This window comes from Orbicella faveolata, unplaced genomic scaffold, assembly GCF_042242905.1.
Source record: "Orbicella faveolata isolate gen_17 unplaced genomic scaffold, um_ofav_v1 contig_35, whole genome shotgun sequence".
Classification (NCBI taxonomy): Eukaryota; Metazoa; Cnidaria; class Anthozoa; order Scleractinia; family Merulinidae; genus Orbicella; species Orbicella faveolata.
The window spans coordinates 18,528,710-18,555,242 of NW_028301564.1; the positions used below are offsets into that span (position 1 = coordinate 18,528,710).

The 26,533-nt window shown below is 41.5% G+C and overlaps 2 protein-coding genes and 2 pseudogenes across 4 annotated transcripts in view; 3 read left to right on the forward strand and 1 right to left on the reverse strand.

The window, feature by feature from the left end:
- Positions 1 to 992: 992 nt before the first annotated feature.
- On the forward strand, positions 993 to 12,748 carry LOC149103607 (uncharacterized; annotated as a pseudogene). Its single transcript, XR_016201997.1, has 2 exons — positions 993 to 1,069; positions 9,852 to 12,748. The product of XR_016201997.1 is annotated as an uncharacterized LOC149103607 (transcript).
- On the forward strand, positions 1,000 to 24,835 carry LOC149103608 (uncharacterized). The gene is made up of 2 exons (XM_089273528.1): positions 1,000 to 1,069; positions 21,428 to 24,835. The coding sequence occupies exon 2, from the start codon at positions 21,578 to 21,580 to the stop codon at positions 23,150 to 23,152; it is 1,575 nt and encodes a 524-aa protein (XP_089129654.1). The 5' UTR covers positions 1,000 to 1,069; positions 21,428 to 21,577; the 3' UTR covers positions 23,153 to 24,835.
- The window catches only part of LOC149103609 (uncharacterized), a 36,979-nt pseudogene continuing 11,468 nt past the window's right edge, over positions 1,023 to 26,533 (forward strand). The window contains exon 1 of the transcript XR_016201996.1: positions 1,023 to 1,069. The product of XR_016201996.1 is annotated as an uncharacterized LOC149103609 (transcript). The remainder of the gene's footprint in view (positions 1,070 to 26,533) is intronic.
- On the reverse strand, positions 16,141 to 19,500 carry LOC149103610 (uncharacterized). The gene is made up of 2 exons (XM_089273306.1): positions 19,426 to 19,500; positions 16,141 to 18,718 (listed from the first exon to the last, which is right to left on the reverse strand). Exons 1-2 carry the CDS (start codon positions 19,498 to 19,500, stop codon positions 16,262 to 16,264), a joined length of 2,532 nt encoding a protein of 843 aa, XP_089129432.1. The 3' UTR covers positions 16,141 to 16,261.

Here is a 26,533-nt window from a genome sequence, read left to right on the forward strand (position 1 = left end):
TACATCCTTCCAAATCTCCTCCAGCAAATAAACTACTGGTTTGACAGTATCAGCTCACATTCTTGCCCTCTCTACAAGGATTCTGAAAAATTATGTAAGTGGGAAACTACTGCTGTTCTAATCCAAACCGAAGACAAAAATCAAAGGTGATTATTTGCAATTGGCTCTCAATATTTCGTCTCGTCTGACCACGGCGTTTTCCTGCCAGTCATATAATCCTCTAATGAAGACGAGCTGCATGATATTTTTTCATAATAGGTTGTATTATATCTATGTTTTGCTTTATATTACTTCATATTTTTTTACCTTGGAAAAGTTGTGTGTGACTAAAGAGCCCCCCCCCCCCCCCCCCAGTACCTCCCCCATCGCGGTCCCTGGCTTTGTTTATGAATGGTAACCAACCAAGAGACCAGCCAACAATAAAATTTGTTCACATTACAAACATTACAACATAGTGTCCTCATTACGATTCATCTAATGTTATGGAAGGTTAATCCCTTAAACCTAGAAATCAGGTTTCACAGGCACCACATTGCACAATGTAATGGCCCCGGTATGGTTTTGGATCAGAAGCCAAAACCCGAGGAAGTATCATAGAAGTCCGCGCGTGAATGTATCTTGATCTCCTTATTCATGTTGATAATAAACTTTGGAAGTTAGAAAAAAATTCAACTACAAAAAGCAAGGCACACATTCTGCACTTCAATCAGCAACATTTAATACTCTGATTGTCATGAGGCATCGGGCCTAGCGCACGGTCAATTTTCCAGGCGTTTAGCGCGAATGACTCTTTCGCACCTCGCACTAAGACTCTCTCTCTCTTTTTTTTCCTCCGCTGTTTTTCCGCGCTGCGCCCCAACTAGCTGAGCGCCTTGAAGTGGCTAACTGTCACTGAAATTGGGGTAGATGTCGCTGCAACGTATTTAACCCAGTCCTGTTCCCTCCTTGAAATGCTGCCAAACTGTCATCATTCCCAGAGTGATCGAGAGACTGGGGTCTAGTGTAATCACCATGATGGCGGTGTCACAGTGATCTATACCGTCGAAGACCTCGTCGCTGGTTTATAAAGGTAAGAGAGTCTATAAGAATGCCTTTTTCATATCCAGCTAAGCTATAGAACACAGCCTCACCTCTTTCCACCTCACTGAATACAGCAATAGATAGTGCCTATGTTGTATAATACAGAATATACCATGGACGGTAGTTCGTGCTGGAAGGTGGACCCAAAGTCTCTGTATTTTCTGTCCTCGTTTTTTCCCCATGATTTAAGGGAATAAAACTTGCAGTTACAATAAATTGGAGCAATGCGATTGTCTTTTGAAAAAGCTAACAAACACATTGATCAAATGTTTTGAACTGTTATAGTCACTATTGATTTTATGCCATATATGATAAAATATAAACCATTTAATGTAATGAAAAGACTGCGGACTGCAGACTGCAGACGCGGGGTAAAATACAGACTGCAGACTGCAGACATATCTCTTGTTATTTCCATTATCAAGTACTAACCATAAACAGGCTAACCCAGGTGTTAATCAGAGTAATCAAAGTGAAAGTCTGCACTCCTGGTAGCTTGATTAGTGCTTTAGTTTGGCTAAATATTCCTCAGGTTAGCCTGAATAATGCTTAGGCTAGCATGTTAATGGTAAGGAAATGAAGCCTTGGAGCCGAATGGCTCGTAGTGGAAGGAGCTTATTTCGGTTTCTGTAGCATGAAGCGGCTAGGAGTATTTCCACTCCCCTTGGATGGGATGCTAGTCCATCGCAGGTCACTACCCCGCAATTTGTTAGGCTTCCCCAACAATTTGCTGGTACCCATTTATACTCCTGGGTGGAGAAAGGCACTGTGAGGGTTAAGTGTCTTGCCCAAGAACACAACACAGTGTCCCTGGCCAGGGCTTGAACCCAGTCAGCTCGCTACAGGAATGAGCGCACTAACCATGAGGCCACCGCTCCTCCCATGTTAATGGTAATTTAATGGTAAGCTCGCGATAATTGAAATGGTAAAGCCATATTGTCAGTGTAAAACACAGACTGCAGACCAGGGAGTGAAATGCAAACTGAGGGCAAAATGCAGACTGCAGCCAGGGGTAAAATGCACACTGCAGACTACAGACATTTTAAGTATATATAGTGTTATTTCCATGATTGAGTGCTAACTGTAACATGGTTATTCCGGCTAATTGCAGTGAAAGTCTGCACTCTAGTTAGCCTGAATATCACTTCAGTTAGACTCAATAATGCTGCATTTAGCCTGTTTATGGTTTGCTCTCAATGATGAAGTCTGCATTTTACCCCTGGTTTACAGTATGCATTTTACTCTCAGTTTGCATTTTAGCCTCGTTCTGCAGTCTGTAGTCTGTGTTTTACACTGACTGTAACACCATATAGTTTAATAGTCTGGGGTTTGCAGTCAGCATTTTACCTCTGGTCTACAGTCTGCATTTTACCCTCAGTCTTTGTTCTATCCCCGGTCTGCAGTCTTCATTTTACTTTGACTGCAATAAAAATGTAACAGTGCTTCTATTAGTTTAAACAGTGTGCTGTGTGAGAATACAAATTATGTATGCAGCTTACAAATAATGACAAATGCTCATGCCATCATCAGCCATTTTTGGCATGTGCAGTTACAGAACTTGCTTTGTTTTCACAAGTCAAAAGAAACACAGCACATCTCTACTAAACAGTTAACAAGGGGACACTGAGATGCTGTGTCTTTGTATTTTTGAACCAAAATACTGTATTAATGCAGTTGTGTACGATCTAAGAGAACTAAGAGTAAGAATGTTTGCGGCCCATTTTTGAAAAAGGTGTAAAGCTTTATTATCAAGCAAAATAATAAAAAAAGGCCTTGATCGTGCTTGTTTCTGTTTCAAAACCTTCTAGGAATTGAAGAGAGCAATAGAGAAGCTGGAGAAAATGCTCCTCTGTGGATTGTGTTTTACTTAACACTTCTTTCCCAGCTGCTCTCTCACAGCCAGTTTCCTGCTTCATAAGAGATCAAATTATGGTCAAGTCTTTTTTATATAGGGAGGCGTGGTGGCCTCATGGTTAGTGCGCTCGTCTCCGGATTGAGGGGTCTGGGTTTGAGCCCTGGCCGGGGACATTGTGTTGTGTTCTTGGGCAAGACACTTTACTGTCACAGTGCCTCTCTCCACCCAGGTGTATAAATGGGTACCGGCGAACTTAATGCTGGGGGTAGCCCTGCGATGGACTAGCATCCCATCCAGGGAGGAGTAGAAATACTCCTAGTCGCTTTATGCTACAGCAACCGGGATAAGCTCCGGCCTGGTGATCCACTTGGCTCGCATGCAGACTTTACCTTTGTTATTTGTAAACTAGTATATTTAGCATGTGCCACTACACAGTTAGTGTTTAAACAATAGTTGTAAGCAAAACAATTCTTGTTGCTTATTTTAGTAGTTTGTTATGACAGAAACAACTGTGAGTGGTTAAGGGTTATCTACAGGATACAGTGTCGTAAAGCTATTCAAGTAACTGGTCACATTGTAGGAATGATGTGCAGTGAAGATGAATGTTGTTGTTATAATCTTTTTTTTTTTTGTTAAAAATTGTCAATATGGTGTCCATATGGAATTCCAATGGGTCAATAATCATGATAAATTTTTATAAATTTGTTAGGTCATGTAGGTGGCCTTGTTGGGTTTACTCGAGACCCCTCCCTTATGTGGAACACTGTTTCATGCAATTTGATGTAGATAAACTTGAAAAGAGTTGGGCCACTCGTTTTCAAGTTAACCCACATGCAATTAATTTTTAATTTTAATTTTCCCCATCTTTGTCTCTCCATGCCCCTTGTTGGTTTTTCCGTGTTTCTTTAAAGTTCTACAGTTAAGCATTTATACTGAAGATACTATGAGCAGTTTCTCAGTGCTAAAATTTACTGAAAATTGAATGATAATTCCTGGTACCCAGTTTTACACCTGGATTAGACATTATATTATAAAAATCCATGTCTATGTATTGATCGATTTGATACGATCATGAGCCATCTGGGAGGTGCTCATGGTTAATATGCTCGTCTCCCGATCCAGTGGTCTGGGTTCAAGCTCTGGCCGGGGGTATTGTGTCGTGTTCTTGGGCAAGACGCTTTACTCTCACAGTGCCTCTCTCCACCCAGGTGTATAAATGGGTACCGGTGACCTTTATGCTGGGATAGCCCTGCAATGGACTAGCATCCCATCCAGGGGGGAGTAGAAATACTCCTAGTCGTTTCATGCTACAGAAACCGGAATAAGCATCGGCCTGATGGGCCACCTGGATCACATACAGACTTAGCCTTTTATGAGCCATTTACGAAAATAAATTCATTATCACATGTTTTGAGTTCTACAGTCTGGAGCAGTTATTGTCGTACTATGACCAGTTGATCAGTCATAAGCCTAAACATTGGGTGACCTAGCCCTGGTAATTTCTCGTACCCACTTTTGCACTTGGATAAAGAAAGGCACTGTAAGACACTGTTTTGCCCAAACACATAACACAATGATTTCAGCCTGGGCTGGAACCCAGACTGCTTGAACCATAGTCCAGCTTACTTACCATTAGACCACTATGCAACCCACATCAACTTTTAAGCACAGTGTCTTTGAATCAGTGGTGTTATAAATGTAATTATCAGTCAATTATGGAGATGCTTGATTCATCTATTCTTAGTCTAGACTTAGTCTAGACTTGTAGAAAGGCGTATTTTCGCCCCATGTAAGGGAATCCGGAATCCGGAATCCAACATATTTTTGCCTTTGTAATCCGGAATCTAGGCCTTTGGAATCCGGAATCCAGCCTTTGGAATCCGGAATCTAGCCTCTGGAATCCGGAATCCTACCTCTCGAAACCTTCTCTGTAAAAACTTTGATATCTGCTCGACTGCTCACTTGAAAGTATGATATTTGTCAACACGGCGGTGTTGTGGTCTTTGATTCTTAAATAGGCCAGGGCGCATGCATCATTTGTTGAAGATCACCATTTTGACATGCACTGTATTGTCTTTGTGTCAGATTTGTGACATTTTTTTCAAGTACAGCGTACTTTTTTAGAGCTGTCAACACTGTTCACGGGAGTTGCTTGGCCCCATAGGGGGTTTCATTATTCCTGTACGTCGCCGGGTTTTCGGTATCAAGATGTAAGGAATCGAAGTTAATGCCGGAAAGTCCTGAATTCTCAATAAATGAGATTGCGGTGGAAGCGGTAGTTGACGAGCCTGCTTAAAGATAAAATCGAAGCTTAACCATTTAAAATTTTTGTCCAGGATGTACACCCCATGGAGTAACGCTTGCAGGCGCCAGTCAATTATTAAGTTACTTTTTAAATTTCCGGCGAGCGAGAAATTCGAGCTAGTGTGTTTATTCACTATTTCGACTGTTGGATCTACTGTTCAACATTGCGATGAGGATTCTAAAAAATGGGAAAACACCGGAGAAAGCATAAAGCTGAGCGGGAAAGGTATGTATTAGTCATAAAAGTTTGTTTTAGACTCCTGCTTACGTGAATCCATGTGTGACATGTGTCGGGTATATGAACATCAAGAGAAATCTTTGTGCGGCATTTTGAATTAATTCGATTGTTTCTCGAACTTATGTTTTCACTTGAATTCGTATGCAGGAGTCCAAGAATAAAGAAGAAAGAAAAACAAAAACAAGACAAGGAAATTGCAAGGTTTGTAGGGTTAATTACGAAGTCCCGAGAGGTACGTTCCGGCTACGTTCTCTTTCGATCTCTAGCTCTGACACGTGCGACTATCGGCATCTGCTTGTCAATGGGCAAAATTGCCCGGGAAGTTATCTGAGTGTAGCGAGACTTGAATTTATTCCGATTCATTGTCATTATCGTACAGATGATACAGATCTAGAATAGGAATAGGCAATATAGGTCAATAAGCTAAGGCATGGTAACTTTGCCAAGAAGAACGTATCGAAACGTAATCGAACAGAAAGGGTGTTATATTTCGCTAGTAAAGGTAAATTCTATAAATTTCCCGCAATGTCTCTTCTATGCGAAACCAGGAGTAGGCGTACTTGTGGGTCGTAATTTTTGTTCCCAAAACATACCCAAAATTATTAAAAACTAGCAATGGTATATTGCAATTCCTGAGTTTTGATTAATTATATGAGCTCAACTACCATTGACCATAAATATCGTAGCCGATACGCGTCAACGAAAACAGTTGGGCGTTCCAAGGTAATAATAGTTTATAACCTCTGTTGCTTTTCCGTTGCCCGAAGAAACGCCTTGATACGTTCCGATTCAAAGCAAGACTATCTGAACTATCCATTAGAACTTTCACCCAGGCAGCAAGGCGCATATTACGTTATTGAACATGCTGTTTGTTGTCAGGGGCGAGGATTTTGTAATTTGTAATTTTGACGGGGATTTTGTAGTCCCACGAAAAAAAATTCCCGGGGTTCGGCCGGTGGGGGAAGGGGATGGTAACAGCTGGAATCGATGGATGCATAACGCATTCATTAATTTTAGGTGGTCTAATATAAATGTATACGTTGTTATTTATACGTTTCTTTCTTTTATTATTATTATTATTATTATTATTATTATTATTATTATTATTATTATTATTACCACTATTACAATACCTTTTCTAACTATTGGATACAAAACAAATCATGATGATCACCATGAAGTGACAGGGCAGTCACTTCCACCGAGGTTGGAGGGTGTAAGCTTATCAGGGCGAAGAACAACGCGTTTCGTTTTAGGTTGAGCCCAATCATTTACGATCATTTTACACTTAAAATCAGTAAGCCTGGTTTCAATAGTTGAAATGCGTAGCTTTTCGAATAGTTTGCCCCTCCTTAACCCTGTAAATTTTGACAAAACACCTCCGGCTTGCATTTTGCCAGTTGTCAGCAACGAACGGAGAAAAGGGATGTGGTCGTTCACTAAGTAGTTATTGTGAAGATGTCATCGAATGTGACATTCGTGCGTGTTTCAACTATTTAACCAGGGTTATACACTTATTCATTCTCAACGTTTATTCCTTGGAATTAACAGGGGAAAAAAGGAGAATTTATTTGCTTGTCATAAACCACATTTTCATTACAAGCGGAGAAATGATAATAGGGTATTTTTATCTGAAGTTAGTGAACATATTGGTGTTTCCACAAATTTCTAAGCCAAAAAAATGATCTTATTTTGGTCAATGAATTATATATTTTTATGCAAATATTTCCTGCATGAAACTACTTAGGGAATATAACAAGAGTTTTTAATAACAAATTGTCGAGAATTGTGCGGGAGATCGACAAGTCGCGAAGTAAATTACAGTACAATCCACGGGAACGGGCTTTCTGCACGAAGATTGTAAGTAGAGTGCAGTAACAAAACACTGAGTGTCAGACAGCGGCATAAGACTGTACGAGGTTTACTAATGTTCTAGTTATTGTTTTGTTGTATAAAAATTCCTACGGAACTCTAAAATAATGGACATTTTACGTAAATAAATTTATTTCAACCAATTCTTAAGTAGCTGCAACAAATGGCTTCGGCTATTGTTTAATGTACTAGTAGCTGTATTGGCTAAACACTGAAATAAAGAAATAAATAGTTTTAGCAGGCGATTTCAATTTGAACATTCAAAGCACCAAACTTCAATTCCTACTTCTTTTGGTTCTGTTGACGATATAATCGTTTTGATGAGAACAGTTCGTCAGATAGCTTCAACGCTGTGGATTACTCAGTGGACTTCAGAGACGCCTCTTCTTAACAGGTACCCCAACAAGTTAATTATTTTATCAAAAGTTAATTTAATTGATGCCGTATGAACTCCAGTTTAAGGATATTAACACATTTTGATATATTGAAAAGAAAATGGTATTTTCTTTTTTAATCAATTCGTACTTTAATAGCAGAATCTGCTATCACAGTACGAATGAACATCAGAGTTAAAACCTTTGGAATCCGGAATCTCGGAACGTCTGGAATCCGGAATCCATAGGCATGGAATCCGGAATCCAGTCACCGGAATCCGGAATCCACGATGTGGAATCCGCAATCCAAGACCCTCTTGGATTCCTTTACATGGGGCGAGTATTTACAAGAGCATTCGAACACAAGTCACTCTATAAGACCTAAAACTCCCCTGAAGAAGCTGTGATTCATGAGTTTAGCGTCAAAAAGAACAGATGACTAGCTTTCGACAGAGATTACGATCCTGAGAGAACACATGCCCTTGTCCCATGATAATCTTTTTCACTGTATTTTAAGCTTCGCGTCTCGCTGTCAAAGTTATTTTTAGTCGCGGTCCCGTGATCGCGCAGTTTTGCCCAACGGGTCGCGTCCACCTAAATCCGAAATTGAAAATCTAGCGGGTTGAGAGAAAAAGATGAGTTAGTTTTTTTTTTTTAAACTACCGCACTATTAGCATTGGAAAACAGTTTTAAAGCGCTGGGCAGAAAAACTATCTTATAGCTGCTTATCCGAAGTTAAAATAGAAGTCGTGTCATTCCCATGCATGAATGATTTTTAAAACACAAAGCGCCATGATCGCCAAGACTCATATTTCAAACCTACTCGAAAGAAAGTACTCAACTGATTGAAGCGAACAGCATCTCTTTCTAAAGACATATCAAAGCGCAGGACAGCTAAAATATTTGTTTCTTATTTTTTAGAACTTTCGCTCCGAAAAATCCCGGTGCAAATTTTTGAATATTTATTTTCAAAGTTCTGTGTAATATTTTCCAAGGTTTGCAGGTCCACGGCGATAAAAAGCTGCTTCTTCGGAACTGCCGTATCGTTTGGATCGAGAGAGGTCTCTTTGGAAAGTATTTTCAAAGCGCTGGGCAGAATAATTGTCTTCTAGGTGTTCGGGGACTGATCAAAAAGTCTTGGGGGTGGGGGTTGGCCGCAGCAGAGAGGGGGTTGGTCATCAGTTTTTTAGCCGCTGGTACGGCGTGGGTCGTTCAATTTTCAGCTTCTTATGGTGGTGGGTCATCCTATTTTATGACAAATAATTCAAGTCTTGAACTACTGGAACAGTTGGCCAGACGTTTAATTTTAATTTTCTGGGCTTCACCTCTCTTACTTTTTGGCCAGTCCCTTAGTCTAAGTTTACTTCGAAAATTAGTCTTGTCATTTCTCTGCATGACTGATTCACATTAGGCGCTATGGCTGCTGACAGGAATTGCGTTCTAACCGCCTCTAAAGTCGCTTCTCAAAAAGTACTTATGGATGAAAGCGAAATAGGTCTCTTTGGAAAGCTCTTGCAAAGCGCCGGACAGTTAGAATTTTTCGTCGTCTTTCCTTACGAATTGCGCTCTGAAAATCCATGCAGGAACAAGGTTTTTCATATTTGATTAGCTACTAATTTAAACTTTGAATGTTATTACATTATTTAAATTCGCCAATCAGGTGTGTTTCCTGAAATAGCCTCGCAGTTTGAGCACCGAGCTAAAATTAAAACAAGTTACCTTTAAAACTAAAAGTAGAGAAAACTAGAGACCATAATGGCTGGTGCGTTGTACGACACAAGACCGCGTGACTGATTCTTGTAGACAAATCAATAAATAAATCAGCTCATAGCATATTGTGGCTAAACACTTCGTGTAAGCCACACAAAGAACATCTTCCATGTGTTTTCGAGAAAATAAGGGTTTCATGTTACATACCTTTTCGAGGAAAACAAAAGTATCAAAATACAAATGTTGGTCTGAAAAGTAAATTGTCACGTTTGCTACTTCAACGTATTACTAAATTTGAAATAAACGAAAATCAACGCAAATACCAGAGCAAAATTTAAAAGCTGTCTTTGCAAACAGTAATTTTAAGTTATTGTTGATTATGTCTTATCAAGGTGTCTGTCTGTTCATATTCTGCTAGGGGAAAAGCCCTGGGTACCAAGGTAAATACGAAGTGGGAGTGAGGCGGGCAGGGATGTGGACCTGTGTAACTACTATGCCTGAGCTAAACATTGAACTCTGCACTGTCTGAGATTATCTCACTAGTTTGATCATTTCGTTAGGAATACACGGTAGAGACATCGGTCTGGAAAGAAACTGAGGTGACAAAGTGTTTTTAAAGGGAATCAAGTCGACTGTCTGGATTAGCAAAGAAAAAAGCTGGACGTAGGGTGAAATAGAATATAAGCCAATCAAACCTTGCTCTAATAAATATGGCAACAAAGATCCGAGGAAAGGCACACCGATACAAGCGTTGTAGTCAGTTGTTTGACCAGTTGTCAGCTTATAAGCGACATGAACGAACTCACACAGGAGAGAAACCGTATACATGCCAGCATTGTAAGAAGTGCTTTAGTCGGTCATCACATTGTGTGAGACATGAACGAACTCACACTGGAGTGAAGCCGTATTCATGCAAGCATTGTAAGAAGTGCTTTAGCCAATTAGGAAATTGCAAGCAACATGAACGAACCCACACTGGAGTGAAGCCGTATTCATGCAGACATTGTAAGAAGTGCTTTTATCGATCATCAAACTGCAAGCAACATGAACGAACTCACACTGGAGTGAAGCCGTATTCATGCAGGCATTGTAAGAAGTGCTTTAGCCAATTAGGAAATTGCAAGCAACATGAACGAACTCACACTGGAGCGAAGCCTTATTCATGCAGACATTGTAAGAAGTGCTTTTATCGGTCATCAAACTGCAAGCAACATGAACGAACTCACACTGGAGTAAAGCCGTATTCATGCAGGCATTGTAAGAAGTGCTTTTGTTGGTCATCAGATTGCAAGCAACATGAACGAACTCACACAGGAGTAAAGCCGTATTCATGCAAACATTGTAAGAAGTGCTTTTATCGGTCATCAGATTGCAAGAGACATGAACGAACTCACACAGGAGTAAAGCCGTATTTATGCAAGCATTGTAAGAAATGCTTTAGCCAGTCATCAAATTGCAAACGACATGAACGAAAACACGCAGTAGACAGTTCGTTAAAACACAAGCAGCAAGATCAGTACCTAAAACTAAGAAAACACCAGGAGCCGTCAACAACTCGAGGTAGCAAAGAGTCTAGTTTGTTGGTTTCTTTGACTGAAAATAATTTAAGCCAAGTTGAAAGCCTCACCTGTTGGATTTGTCAGGAGGAATTTAGCAGTGAGACATGTCATAAAACATTACGATGATCATATGAGATAAAAGCGACACTTCGCCTTTTTTCTCCGCGCTGTAGGTTCACTAAGACATAATTTGTTCTGCTAACGTTAGTGTTGGAGTAGAGTTGATTAACTTTTGAAAACGCGAAATCGAGAGTGCTAATAGCGGTAGGAAATCGAACTTCTCGGCTGAACCTGCAGCAAACCTGACTTCCTGAAAAGAGGCCCACTATGTGATCTATTATCGCTGAAAGCAATCGAATTTAAGTTACAATAACAATATTTCAAGTTACAATAAGCTTAATGCACAAAGCAAGATGTAATGTAATTACTACACGTTAATTATCTTCAGAACTGACTGACTGGTTAGTTGGGAATCTCGTGTTGTCTTTACACGGTGATCTGTAAGCTCTTTTTCGTTTATCCCGCGGTTGGACTGAGCGTTTCTGGACAAAAGTTTACTAAACCTGAATACTCTACACCAATGTTTCAGGTGATCAAACTGGTGATAGCCTCCTACCCATACGATCTGTTTGTTCGTCACGCATTCTTCTAATCTTCCGTAACGATCCCAAAAGAGGAACTGCGTAGGGGGCTAAACTGGTAATCGCTCTGACGGTATTTTTTAAGTCAGAGTGAAAATAATGTTGTTGCTTTGAAATATGAGCCACCCACTATGCAAGCAGAAATACACAGACTATTAATGTGGTTGAATGTCACGGTCTTAAAAGGACTCGTACTGAAAGATTTTATTGTATAGCTTTATAGTGAGCAGCCTTTGTGGTTTTATTTACCAATCCGTGCGAGGTTGCCTTATCTTAACTTGATAGTAGGGAGTTTAAGAAACCAGGACGCGACGTCGAGGTCAACGTTGATTAAAAAATGATTAAATTTTTTAAATACGAATCTTGCGATACTGTTAAGTCATTTTACTTTGTTTCTTAGAATCAAAACTATCAGGAACTGAATCTGGGACAGGGCGAAACGTTTGAAATAAAAATAGAAAAAAATAGCCGTCGTGGTTCACGTTCTCTGGACAACGCAGAATTTGGTCATTTCAGGCATAAGACGGCAAGGAAATGTACCAAGAATTATACTGGTCATGCGCAGCCACTGTTCTACTCTTGTTAAACGTTTTGTTTAGCGACGTTGCCGTTGCCGTCGCCGTCTTGGGTTTCTTAAACCCCCTACTAGTGTCTGCTGAGTTTTGAAACTTAAAGAGTTTAGTTGTTAGTTTTGCAAGCAAATGTCATTGTCCGAGGTAACTTACTCACTTTAATTAACTTTATTTACTTGTCAATTGAATTGAAAAGTACATTATGTTGCACCGTGGATGAGTTATTTAGGAGCCAAAATATCGAATGAAAACTTTGTCCCTAAGTTGCGTTATTTAGTATGTTTCTACACAAGAAGCGTTTTATGGGTTATTTGTATGTAATAGCAGTTTGGTTTATTCCTGGATGTAACTAAATCAGTTGGCTTTCACTGAAAATGAAAAGCGCTGTAATCCTTGAAATTTTAAAGTGGTCGATATTTGAACAGGCGATGCTAACACATTCTTTGTGACTACTACATTATATTTATCAGTTCGTTTTGTTGATGAGATATTTGTTATGGCTAAAGCAATAAATACCATGTTAGTGGTTGATATGATTAGTAAGCGAATTGCAAATGATTCTTTTTTCTCTTGTTTACCCTGAACATGGTCGGTCGAGAGAAGGCTGACACTCGAGCCGAAACACCTCGTTAATGGAATATATCTATAGAGGTCCAAGCGCAGCTTTGTTTTCCGCGCGGTGAAATGACGTACAAACGGAGCAACATGCAACATGCATGCTGCACATGGCTTGACTTTGGGATCAGCTGGCTCCGAAGTTTTTAGACTGTTGGTCGCCAAGTATTCTAGTTGTCTAATTTTTGTAGCCCTTTAGGCTATACCGTATATACTTCAACATTCACATTTTTGGTGGTCAAAACGTTTCAATGGATTAAGAGCGTATTTGCCTGTAATAGTTTCCAGTATTCGCAGGATGTGTTTGTTGTCGAGTTCCAGGCCATGTGCACACTTGTCATTCATATGTATGCGGATTCGCAAGAGACGGCCGTATTGGGTATCAGCGTTTTCGAGCGTTTTGATGCGGATTACGAAAACGTTGCGGAAACGGTGGAGTGGATACGAAGCGCTATATTGCACAATGTAATGGCCCCAGCGTGGTTTTGGATCAGAAGCCAAAACCCGAGGAAGCATCATAGAAGTCCCCGCGTGAATAAGGAGTTAAATGATCTTGATCTTTTTACTCATGTTGATAAACCTTGGAAGTTAGAAAGAAATTCAACGACAAAAAGCGAGGCACACATTCTGCGCTTCAATCAGTAGTATTTAATACTCTGATTGTCATGAGGCATCGAGTCTGGCGCACGGTCAATTTTCCAGGCGTTCAGTTTAGTTAGTTGGGGCGCAGCGCGAAAAATGACTCTCTCTCTCCTTGCACCAAGAAGCTCTCTCTCTCTTTTCTTCCGGGCTGCGCCCCAACTAACTAAGCGCCAGGAAGTGACCAACTGTGATTGAAATTGGGGTATCGAGTACTCGTAGATGTCACTGAACAGTATTTAACACAGTCCAGTCCCCTCCTTAAAATGCTGCCAAACTGTCATCATTCCCAGAGTCATCGAGAGACTGGGGTCTAGTGTAATCACCATGATGGCAGGTTGTGCCTAAATCCTTACACTGACTGTAACACCATATAGTTTAATAGTCTGGGGTTTGCAGTCAGCATTTTACCTCTGGTCTACAGTCTGCATTTTACCCTCAGTCTTTGTTCTATCCCCGGTCTGCAGTCTTCATTTTACTTTGACTGCAATAAAAATGTAACAGTGCTTCTATTAGTTTAAACAGTGTGCTGTGTGAGAATACAAATTATGTATGCAGCTTACAAATAATGACAAATGCTCATGCCATCATCAGCCATTTTTGGCATGTGCAGTTACAGAACTTGCTTTGTTTTCACAAGTCAAAAGAAACACAGCACATCTCTACTAAACAGTTAACAAGGGGACACTGAGATGCTGTGTCTGTATTTTTGAACCAAAATACTGTATTAATGCAGTTGTGTACGATCTAAGAGAACTAAGAGTAAGAATGTTTGCGGCCCATTTTTGAAAAAGGTGTAAAGCTTTATTATCAAGCAAAATAATAAAAAAAGGCCTTGATCGTGCTTGTTTCTGTTTCAAAACCTTCTAGGAATTGAAGAGAGCAATAGAGAAGCTGGAGAAAATGCTCCTCTGTGGATTGTGTTTTACTTAACACTTCTTTCCCAGCTGCTCTCTCACAGCCAGTTTCCTGCTTCATAAGAGATCAAATTATGGTCAAGTCTTTTTTATATAGGGAGGCGTGGTGGCCTCATGGTTAGTGCGCTCGTCTCCGGATTGAGGGGTCTGGGTTTGAGCCCTGGCCGGGGACATTGTGTTGTGTTCTTGGGCAAGACACTTTACTGTCACAGTGCCTCTCTCCACCCAGGTGTATAAATGGGTACCGGCGAACTTAATGCTGGGGGTAGCCCTGCGATGGACTAGCATCCCATCCAGGGAGGAGTAGAAATACTCCTAGTCGCTTTATGCTACAGCAACCGGGATAAGCTCCGGCCTGGTGATCCACTTGGCTCGCATGCAGACTTTACCTTTGTTATTTGTAAACTAGTATATTTAGCATGTGCCACTACACAGTTAGTGTTTAAACAATAGTTGTAAGCAAAACAATTCTTGTTGCTTATTTTAGTAGTTTGTTATGACAAAAACAACTGTGAGTGGTTAAGGGTTATCTACAAGATACAGTGTCGTAAAGCTATTCAAGTAACTGGTCACATTGTAGGAATGATGTGCAGTGAAGATGAATGTTGTTGTTATAATCTTTTTTTTTTTTTGTTAAAAATTGTCAATATGGTGTCCATATGGAATTCCAATGGGTCAATAATCATTATAAATTTTTATAAATTTGTTAGGTCATGTAGGTGACCTTGTTGGGTTTACTCGAGACCCCTCCCTTATGTGGAACACTGTTTCATGCAATTTGATGTAGATAAACTTGAAAAGAGTTTGGCCACTCGTTTTCAAGTTAACCCACATGCAATTAATTTTTAATTTTAATTTTCCCCATCTTTGTCTCTCCACGCCCCTTGTTGGTTTTTCCGTGTTTCTTTAAAGTTCTACAGTTTTAAGCATTTATACTGAAGATACTATGACCAGTTTCTCAGTGCTAAAATTTACTGAAAATTGAGTGATAATTCCTGGTACCCAGTTCTACACCTGGATTAGACATTATATTATAAAGATCCATGTCTATGTATTGATCGATTTGATACGATCATGAGCCATCTGGGAGGTGCTCATGGTTAATATGCTCCTCTCCCGATCCAGTGGTCTGGGTTCAAGCTCTGGCCGGGGGTATTGTGTCGTGTTCTTGGGCAAGACGCTTTACTTTCACAGTGCCTCTCTCCACCCAGGTGTATAAATGGGTACCGGTGACCTTTATGCTGGGATAGCCCTGCAATGGACTAGCATCCCATCCAGGGGGGGGGGGGGGAGTAGAAATACTCCTAGTCGTTTCATGCTACAGAAACCGGAATAAGCATCGGCCTGATGGGCCACTTGGATCACATACAGACTTTTACGAAAATAAATTCATTATCACATCTTTTGAGTTCTACAGTCTTGAGCAGTTATTGTCGTACTATGACCAGTTGATCAGTCATAAGTCTAAACATTGGGTGACCTAGCCCTGGTAATTTCTCGTACCCACTTTTGCACTTGGATAAAGAAAGGCACTGTGAGACTGACACGAAACTGTTTTGCCTAAACACATAACACAATGATTTCAGCCTGGGCTGGAACCCAGACTGCTTGAACCATAGTCCAGCTTACTTACCATTAGACCACTATGCAACCCACATCAACTTTCAAGCACAGTGTCTTTGAATCGGTGGTGTTATAAATGTAATTATCAGTCAATTATGGAGATGCTTGATTCATCTATTTCTTAGTCTAGACTTAGTAATAAAGTGTATTATCGTTTTGTCTCACGATGTAGTCACTTGAGATGTAGATCGCGACGTTTCGACTGCTTACTGCTAGTCTTCTTCAGGCGATAAGGTCGACTGATTGCACCGTATCATTTATATCACAAAGGTCGGCTGTGATTGGTGCATTTCGATCCTCCTATTGTTCCATTGTTCCGGCGAGTAGCTGTTCCCTCAGTGATCCGCTGTTGTACCGTTCTCCTGTTGTTGTGTTTCTTGATCGTGGGTATCCATGCTTCAGGAATTTCAATTCCACTGTCCCTGTTGATGTTGTTAGGTTGAAGTCTTATGTGAATAGCTTCCTTGACCCTACGTGTGTACCAGTGAGGATCTCGATCAATAAACTTGACCTCATTCCAGATAGGATAGTGGCCGGTCTCGTGGGTGTGTTCAGAAACGGCGGAGGTCTGGGTACGGGCGAGTCGTATATCCCTGTCGTGTTCTTTGATCCTCTCCTGCATAGATCTCCCTGTTTCCCCGATGTAGACTTCGCCGCACTCACAGGGAATCCTGTAGACAACACCATCTTGTTTAGCCGGGTTGACGGTGTCCTTTGGTCGCACCAAGTGTGACCGAAGTGTCGTGTCGGACTTAAAGACGGTGCGAATGCCTTGTTGTTCTAGGCAGCGGCGGAGAGACTCCGAAACTCCTTGGACATAAGATAAAACGGCGGTGGATTTAAATTCCGCGACAGGCTCTCTTCTTGGGGTTGTTCGTGTCTTTGTGATCTTCTGTACAAAAGAGGAGGGATATCCGTTAGAAACAAGTACAGATGACAGATGTTTCTTCTCTCCAGCGATGACTGATGGTTTGGTGACGAGACGTTTAGCCCGGTCGTACAGACACTTCACAATACCGCGCTTTACTGACTGAGGGTGGTGTGAATCATACGCTAGGTACTGATCAGTATGTGTTGGTTTCCTGTAGACACTGGTGGTAAGGCGGCCATCAGGTTCTCTGTAAACTGACGTGTCGAGAAAGGCGATCTTGTTGTTGTTCTCGATCTCCATGGTGAAACGGATTGATGGTTGTTGACTGTTCAGGTTTTGCAGGAAGACGTCAACTCTATCCCGATCCAGGATGGTGAAAGTATCATCTACGTAGCGTTTCCAGATCTTAGGCTTGTAAGGTGCGGACTCTATTGCTTGTTCTTCAAATATCTCCATGTAGAGATTAGCAATAACCGCGGATACAGGGCTCCCCATGGCTGTGCCGTCTCGTTGTTCGTAAATCGATCCGTTGTACTGGAAGTACGTAGATCTTAATACGAAATTCAAGAGGTCCGCGATTTGAACTGGTGTAAGTGTCGTGCGGTCAGCCAGGCCTGCGTCGTTCTCCATTTTTTGTAGCGCGGCTTGTACGGCGCCCTCGATCGGTACGTTGGTAAACAGTGACTCTACGTCGAAAGACACCATGATCTCGTGGTCCTGGATCTCTTCACTGGCGATGGTGGAGGCGAAGTCAGTTGAGTTCTTCACTGTGAAGTTCGAGTTACCTGCAAGAGGAGATAATACGTTAGCCAAGAAAGCAGACAGGTCGTATGCAAAGGTGTTGACACACGACACAATTGGCCTAAGCGGTGTGTCGGCCTTGTGGATCTTCGGCAAACCATAGATCCTAGGTGGTTGTTTGTGTCGGGGTCTGATCTTATTATAAACCGCCTCTGATATCTGTCCACTCCGTTTCAGGGTTAGCAGCTTCTCAGATAGCTTCCGGGTCAAGCGGTCTGTCGGATCTTTGTTGAGCAGCTGGTACGGTCCGGAATCAATTAGCGCTGACATTTTCGCGTGGTATGTGTCAGCGTCCAGGATTACGCTGGCGCGTCCTTTGTCGGCCGGAAGGACCATGATGGAGTTGTCCTCTTTTAAGCTTTTAAGAGCCTCCTGCTGTTCCCTCGTGATGTTGGGCGTGGGTGGCTGTGCCTGTTGAAGGATGGTGTTGAAGGATCTCCTGACTGTGTCTGCTCGCTCCGCATCCAGTGGCCTGACTGCTGACTCAATCTTGGCGATGATCTCGGTGGCTGGGACGCTCGTAGGAGTCACGGCGAAATTTAGACCTTTCTTCAGTAAGGACACCTCAGCTTCGTTAAGGGTCCTGGATGACAAGTTGATAACCCACTTTGTTTTGTCAACAAAAGTTGTAGGAGAAACAGAAGACTGTTTCTCTCGCAAAAGTTTCTCAAACTTGCGCTGTTGACGGTCTTTGGTGGTATTAAAGACTCGCTGGGTAGTGGATTTAACCTTGTCGAGTACCTCTGCAGCGTCATCCGCAGAAAGAGCAGATTTTATGCTCTGTGCCGTTAATTCGGCTTCTTTCTTCGTATCTGCCTTGGCTCTCTGCGTCAGTCTGATTCTTTCCCTCAGGAATCTCATGGATGCTAGTTCAGCGACTCTGCGTGCGCCTCTGGTGGGAACTGGCGGCCGAACTTGCAGATCTCTTGGAACAATGTGGTTCTTAATACACCTCGTGAGAAAGGTGAGATGGTTGGTATAGCGTGCGAGCTTGCGTGAGCAACGCTCATGTCGACGAATCAACCTTAGGGCTGTGCACCCATATTTCTGGTCAATTTAAATCCACCGCCGTTTTACCTTATGTCCAAGGAGTTTCGGAGTCTCTCCGCCGCTGCCTAGAACAACAAGGCATTCGCACCGTCTTTAAGTCCGACACGACACTTCGGTCACACTTGGTGCGACCAAAGGACACCGTCAACCCGGCTAAACAGGATGGTGTTGTCTACAGGATTCCCTGTGAGTGCGGCAAAGTCTACATCGGAGAAACAGGGAGATCTATTCAGGAGAGGATCAAAGAACACGACAGGGATATACGACTCGCCCGTACCCAGACCTCCGCCGTTTCTGAACACACCCACGAGACCGGCCACTATCCTATCTGGAATGAGGTCAAGTTTATTGATCGAGATCCTCACTGGTACACACGTAGGGTCAAGGAAGCTATTCACATAAGACTTCAACCTAACAACATCAACAGGGACAGTGGAATTGAAATTCCTGAAGCATGGATACCCACGATCAAGAAATACAACAACAGGAGAACGGTACAACAGCGGATCACTGAGGGAACAGCTACTCGCCGGAACAATGGAACAATAGGAGGATCGAAATGCACCAATCACAGCCGACCTTTGTGATATAAATGATACGGTGCAATCAGTCGACCTTATCGCCTGAAGAAGACTAGCAGTAAGCAGTCGAAACGTCGCGATCTACATCTCAAGTGAGACAAGTGAGACAAAACGATAATGCACTCTATCATTGCATCTACCACGATGAATAACAACAACCTTTTCCTCGACATAGTCTAGACTTGTTGAAAGGCGCATTTACAAGAGCATTCGAACACAAGTCACTCTATAAGACCTAAAACTGCCCTGAAGAAGCTGTGATGCATGAGTTTAGCGTCAAAAAGAACAGATGACTAGCTTTCGACAGAGATTATGATCCTGAGAGAACACATGCCCTTGTCCCATGATAATCTTTTTCACTGTATTTTAAGCTTCGCGTCTCGCTGTCAAAGTTATTTTTTGTCGCGGTCCCATGATCGCGCAGTTTTGCCCAACGGGTCGCGTCCACCTAAATCCGAAATTGAAAATCTAGCGGGTTAAGAGAAAAAGATGAGTTAGTTTTTTTTTTTAAACTACCGCGCTGTTAGCATTGGAAAACAGTTTTAAAGCACTGGGCAGAAAAACTATCTTATAGCTGCTTATCCGAAGTTAAAATAGAAGTCGTGTCATTCCCATGCATGAATGATTTTTAAAACACAAAGCGCCATGATCGCCAAGACTTGTATTTCAAACCTACTCGAAAGAAAGTACTCAACTGATTGAAGCGAAAAGCATCTCTTTCTAAAGAAATTTCAAAGCGCAGGACAGCTAAAATATTTGTGTCTTATTTTTTAGAAATTTCGCTCCGAAAAATCCCGGTGCAAATTTTTGAATATTTATTTTCAAAGTTCTGTGTAATATTTTCCAAGGTTTGCAGGTCCACGGCGATAAAAGCCGCTTCTTCAAAACTGCCGTATCGTTTGGATCGAGAGAGGTCTCTTTGGAAAGTATTTTCAAAGCGCTGGACAGAATAATTGTCTTCTAGGTGTTCAGGGACTGATCAAAAAGTCTTGGGGGTGGGGGTTGGGCCGCAGCAGAGAGGGGGTGGGTCATGAGTTTTTTAGCCGCTGGTACGGCTTGGGTCGTTCAATTTTCAGCTTCTTATGGGGGTGGGTTATCCTATTTTATGACAAATAATTCAAGTCTTCAACTATTGGAACAGTTGGCCAGACGTTTAATTTTAATTTTGTGCGCTTCACCCCTCTTACTTTTTGGCCAGTCCCTTAGTCTAAGTTTACTTCGAAAATTAGTTTTGTCATTTCTCTGCATGACTGATTCACATTAGGCGCTATGGCTGCTGACAGGAATTGCGTTCTAACCGCCTCTAAAGTCGCTTCTCAAAAAGTACTGACGGATGAAAGCGAAATAGGTCTCTTTGGAAAGCTCTTGCAAAGCGCCGGACAGTTAGAATTTTTCGTCGTCTTTCCTTACGAATTGCGCTCTGAAAATCCATGCAGGAACAAGGTTTTTCATATTTTATTACCTACTAATTTAAACTTTGAATGTTATTACGTCATTTAAATTCGCCAATCAGGTGTGTTTCCTAAAATAGCCTCGCAGTTTGAGCACCGAGCTAAAATTAAAACGACTTACCTTTAAAACTAAAAGTAGAGAAAACTAGAGACCATAATGGCTGGTGCGTTGTACGACACAAGACCGCGTGAATGATTCTTGTAGACAAATCAATAAATAAATCAGCTCATGGCATATTGTGGCTAAACACTTCGTGTAAGCCACACAAAGAACATCTTCCATGTGTTTTCGGGAAAATAAGGGTTCATGTTACATGCCTTTTCGAGGAAAACAAAAGTATCAAAATACAAATGTTGGTCTGAAAAGCAAATTGTCACGTTTGCTACTTCAACGTATCACTAAATTTGAAATAAACGAAAATTAACGCCGGCAAATACCATCGCAAAATTTAAAAGCTGTCTTTGCAAACATTAATTTTAAGTTATTGTTGATTATGTCTTATCAAGGTGTCTGTCCGTTCATATTCTGCAAGGGGAAAAGCCCTAGGTACCAAGGTAAATACGAACCAGGAGTGAGCCGGGCAGGGATGAGGACCTGTGTGACTACTATGCCTGAGCTAAACATTAAACTCTGTACTGTCTGAGATTATCTCACTAGTTTGATCATTTCGTAGGAATACACGGTAGAGACATCAGTCTTGAAAGAAACTGAGGTGACAAAGTGTCTTGAAAGGGAATCAAGTCGACTGTCTGGATTAGCAAAGAAAAAAGCTGGACGTAGGGCGGAATAGAATATAAGCCAATGAAACCTTGCTCTAATAAATATGGCAACAAAGATCCGAGGAATGACACACCGATACAAGCGTTGTGGTCAGTTTGACCAGTTGTCAGCTTATAAGCAACATGAACGAACTCACATAGGAGAGAAGCCGTATTCTTGCAAGCATTGTAAGAAGTGCTTTAGTCACTCATCACATTGGAAGGAACATGAACGAACTCACACAGGAGAGAAACCGTATACATGCCAGCATTGTAAGAAGTGCTTTAGTCGGTCATCAGATTGTGTGAGACATGAACGAACTCACACAGGAGTAAAGCCGTATTCATGCAAGCATTGTAAGAAGTGCTTTTATCGGTCATCACATTGGAAGGAACATGAACGAACTCACACAGGAGAGAAACCGTATACATGCCAGCATTGTAAGAAGTGCTTTAGTCGGTCATCAGATTGTGTGAGACATGAACGAACTCACACAGGAGTAAAGCCGTATTCATGCAAGCATTGTAAGAAGTGCTTTTATCGGTCATCACATTGGAAGGAACATGAACGAACTCACACAGGAGAGAAACCGTATACATGCCAGCATTGTAAGAAGTGCTTTAGTCGGTCATCAGATTGTGTGAGACATGAACGAACTCACACTGGAGTGAAGCCGTATTCATGCAAGCATTGTAAGAAGTGCTTTAGTCGGTCATCAGATTGTGTGAGACATGAACGAACTCACACAGGAGTAAAGCCGTATTCATGCAAGCATTGTAAGAAGTGCTTTTATCGGTCATCACATTGGAAGGAACATGAACGAACTCACACAGGAGAGAAACCGTATACATGCCAGCATTGTAAGAAGTGCTTTAGTCGGTCATCAGATTGTGTGAGACATGAACGAACTCACACAGGAGTAAAGCCGTATTCATGCAAGCATTGTAAGAAGTGCTTTTATCGGTCATCACATTGGAAGGAACATGAACGAACTCACACAGGAGAGAAACCGTATACATGCCAGCATTGTAAGAAGTGCTTTAGTCGGTCATCAGATTGTGTGAGACATGAACGAACTCACACAGGAGTAAAGCCGTATTCATGCAAGCATTGTAAGAAGTGCTTTTATCGGTCATCAACTTGCAAGCAACATGAACAAACTCACATAGGAGTGAAGCCGTATTCATGCAAGCATTGCAAAAAGTGCTTTAGCCAATTAGGAAATTGCAAGCAACATGAACGAACTCACACTGGAGTGAAGCCGTATTCATGCAAGCATTGTAAGAAGTGCTTTGGTCGGTCATCAGATTGTGTGAGACATGAACGAACTCACACAGGAGAGAGGCCGTATTTATGCAAGCATTGTAAGAAGTGCTTTAGCCTGTCATCAAATTGCAAACGACATGAACAAAAGCACGCAGTAGACAGTTCGTTAAAACACAAGGAGCAAGATCAGTACCTAAAACTAAGAAAACACCAGGAGCCGTCAACAACTCGAGGTAGCAAAGAGTCTAGTGTGTTGGTTTCTTTGACTGAAAATAATTTAAGCCAAGTTGAAAGCCTCACCTGCTGGATTTGTCAGGAGGAATTTAGCAGTGAGACATGTCTCATCAAACATTACGATGATCATATGAGGTAAAACGACACTTATGTAAGCCTTATCAATGTTTAAGTTATAAAACTGTCTTCGCCTTTTTTCTCCGCGCTGTAGGTTCGCTAGGACATAATTTGTTCTGCTAACGTTAGTGTTGGAGGAAAGTCGATTAACTTTTGAAAACGCGAAATCGAGAGTGCTAATGGCGGTAGGAAATCGAACTTCTCTGAACCTGCAGCAAACCTGACTTCCTGAGAAGAGGCCTAGTATGTGATCTATTATCGCTGAAAGCAATCGAATTTAAGTTACAGTAACAAAATTTCAAGTTCAAGATGCACAAAGCGAGATGTAATGTAATTACTACACGTTAATTATCTTCAGAACTGACTGACTGGTTAGTTGGGAATCTCGTGTTGTCTTTACACGGTGATCTGTAAGCTCTTTTTCGTTTATCCCGCGGTTGGACTGAGTGTTTCTGGACAAAAGTTTAGTAAACCTGATTACTCTTTTTTTCAATTTTGTCATCAATATGTCAGGTGATCAAACTGGTGATAGCCTCCTACCCATACGATCTGTTTGTTCGTCACGCATTCTTCCAATCTTGCGTAACGATCCCAAAAGAGCAACTGCGTAGTGGCCGGGGCTAAACTGGTAATCGCTCTGACGGTATTTTTTAAGTCAGAGTGAAAATAATGTTGTTGCTATGAAATACGAGCCACCCACTATGCAAGGAGAAATACACAGACTTAATGTGGTTGAATGTCAGGGTCTCAAAGGACTCGTACCGAAAGATTTTATTGTATAGCTTTATAGTGAGAAGCCTTTGTTGTTTTATTTATCAATCCGTGGGAGGTTGCCTTATCTTAACTTGATAGTAGGGAGTTTAAGAAATCAGGACGCGACGTCGAGGACAACGTCGATTAAAAAATGATTTTATATTTTAAATACGAATCTTGCGATACTCTAAAATCATTTCACTTTGTTTCTTAGTGTCAAAACTATCAGGAAACTGAATCTGGGACAGGGCGAAACGTTTGAAATAAAAATTTTAAAAAAATATAGCCGTCGTTGTTCACGTTCCCTGGACAACGCAGAATTTGGTCATTTCAGGCATAGGACGGCAAGGAAATGTACCAAGAATTATACCGGTCATGCGCAGCCACTGTTCTACTCTTGTTAAACCTTTTGTTTAGCGACGTTGCCGTTGCCGTCGTCGTCTTGGGTTTCTTAAACTCCCTACTAGTGTCTGCTGAGTTTTGAAACTTAGAGAGTTAAGTTGTTAGTTTTGCAAGCAAATGTCATTGTCCGAGGTAACTTACTCACTGTAATTAACTTAATTTACTTGTCAATTGAATTGAAAAGTGCGTTATGTTGCACCGTGGATGAGTTATTTAGGAGCCAAAATATCGAATGAAAACTTTGTCCCTAAAGCTACGTTGTTTAGTATGTTTCTACATAAGAAGTGTTTTATGGGTTATTTGCATGTAATGGCAGTTTGGTTTATTCCTGGATTTAACTAGATCAGTTGGCTTTCACTGAAGATGAAAAGCGCTGTAATCCTTGAAATTTTAAAGTGGTCGATATTTGAACAGGCGATGCTAACACATTCTTTGTGACTACTACATTATATTTATCAGTTCGTTTTGTTGATGAGATATTTGTTATGACTAAAGCAATAAATACCAAGTTAGTGGTTGATATGATTAGTACGCGAATTGCAAATGATTATTTGATGTTTTTCTCTTATTTACCCCGAACATGCTCGGTCGAGAGATGGCTGTCACTCGAGCCGAAACACCTCGTTAATGGAATATATCTATAGAAGTCAAAGCGTAGCTTTGTTTTCCGCGCGGTGAAATGACGTACAAACGGAGCAACATGCAACATGCATGCTGCACATGGCTTGACTTTGGGATCAGCTGGCTCCGAAGTTTTTAGACTGTTGGTCGCCAAGTATTCTAGTTGTCTAATTTTTGTAGCCCTTTAGGCTATACCGTATATACTTCAACATTCACATTTTTGGTGGTCAAAACGTTTCAATGGATTAAGAGCGTATTTGCCTGTAATAGTTTCCAGTATTCGCAGGATGTGTTTGTTCTCGAGTTCCAGGCCATGTGCACACTTGTCATTCATATGTGTGCGGATTCGCAAGAGACGGCCGTATTGGGTATCAGCGTTTTCGAGCGTTTTGATGCGGATTACGAAAACGTTGCGGAAACGGTGGAGTGGATACGAAGCGCTATAGTGCACAATGTAATGGCCCCAGCATGGTTTTGGATCAGAAGCCAAAACCCGAGGAAGCATCATAGAAGTCCCCGCGTGAATAAGGAGTTAAATGATCTTGATCTTTTTACTCATGTTGATAAACCTTGGAAGTTAGAAAGAAATTCAACGACAAAAAGCGATTGTCATGAGGCATCGAGTCTAGCGCACGGTCAATTTTCCAGGCGTTCAGGTTAGTTAGTTGGGGCGCAGCGCGAAAAATGACTCTCTCGCTCCTTGCACCAACACACTCTCTCTCTTTTCTTCCAGGCTGCACCCCAACTAACTAAGCACCAGGAAGTGACTAACTGTGATTGAAATAGGGGTATCGAGTACTCGTAGATGTCGCTGAACAGTATTTAACACAGTCCAGTCCCCTCCCTGAAATGCTGCCAAACTGTCATCATTCCCAGAGTCATCGAGAGACTGGGGTCTAGTGTAATCACCATGATGGCGGCCTACATGTGATTTAAACAGTCGAAGACCTCGTCGCTGGTTTATAAAAGTAAGAGAGTCTCTCAGACTGCCTTTTTCATATTTAACTAAGCTATAGAACACGGCCTCACCTCTTTCCACCTTACTGAATACAGCAAAGATAGTGAGTATGCTGTGTAATATAGAATATACCATGGACGGTAGTTTTGCTGGAAGGTGGACCCAAAGTCTGTGCATTTTCTGTCCTCTTGTTTTCCCTATGACTTAAGGGAATAAAACTTGCAGTTACACAGAATCAGAGAAATACAATTGTCTTTTGGAAAAGCTATCAAATACATTGGTTGAAAATGTTTTGAACTGTTATAGTCACTATTGGTTTTATGCCATATATAATAAACTGTAAACCAGTTAATGTAGAAAAAGACTGGACTGCAGACTGCAGACCAGGGGTAAAATGCAGACTGCAGACTGCAGACATATCTCTTGTTATTTCCATTATCAAGTTCTCACGGTAAACAGGCTCACAGAGGTGTTATTCAGGGTAATCGAAGTGAAAGTGTGCACTCCTGGTAGCCTAATTCTTAGTGCTTTAGTTTGGTTAAACATTACTAAGGTTAGCCTGAATAATGCTTAGGCTAGCATGTTAATGGTAAGCTCATGATAACTGAAATGGTGAAGCCATATGGTCAGTGTAAAACAGACTGCGGGCTGCAGATTGCAGACTAGAGA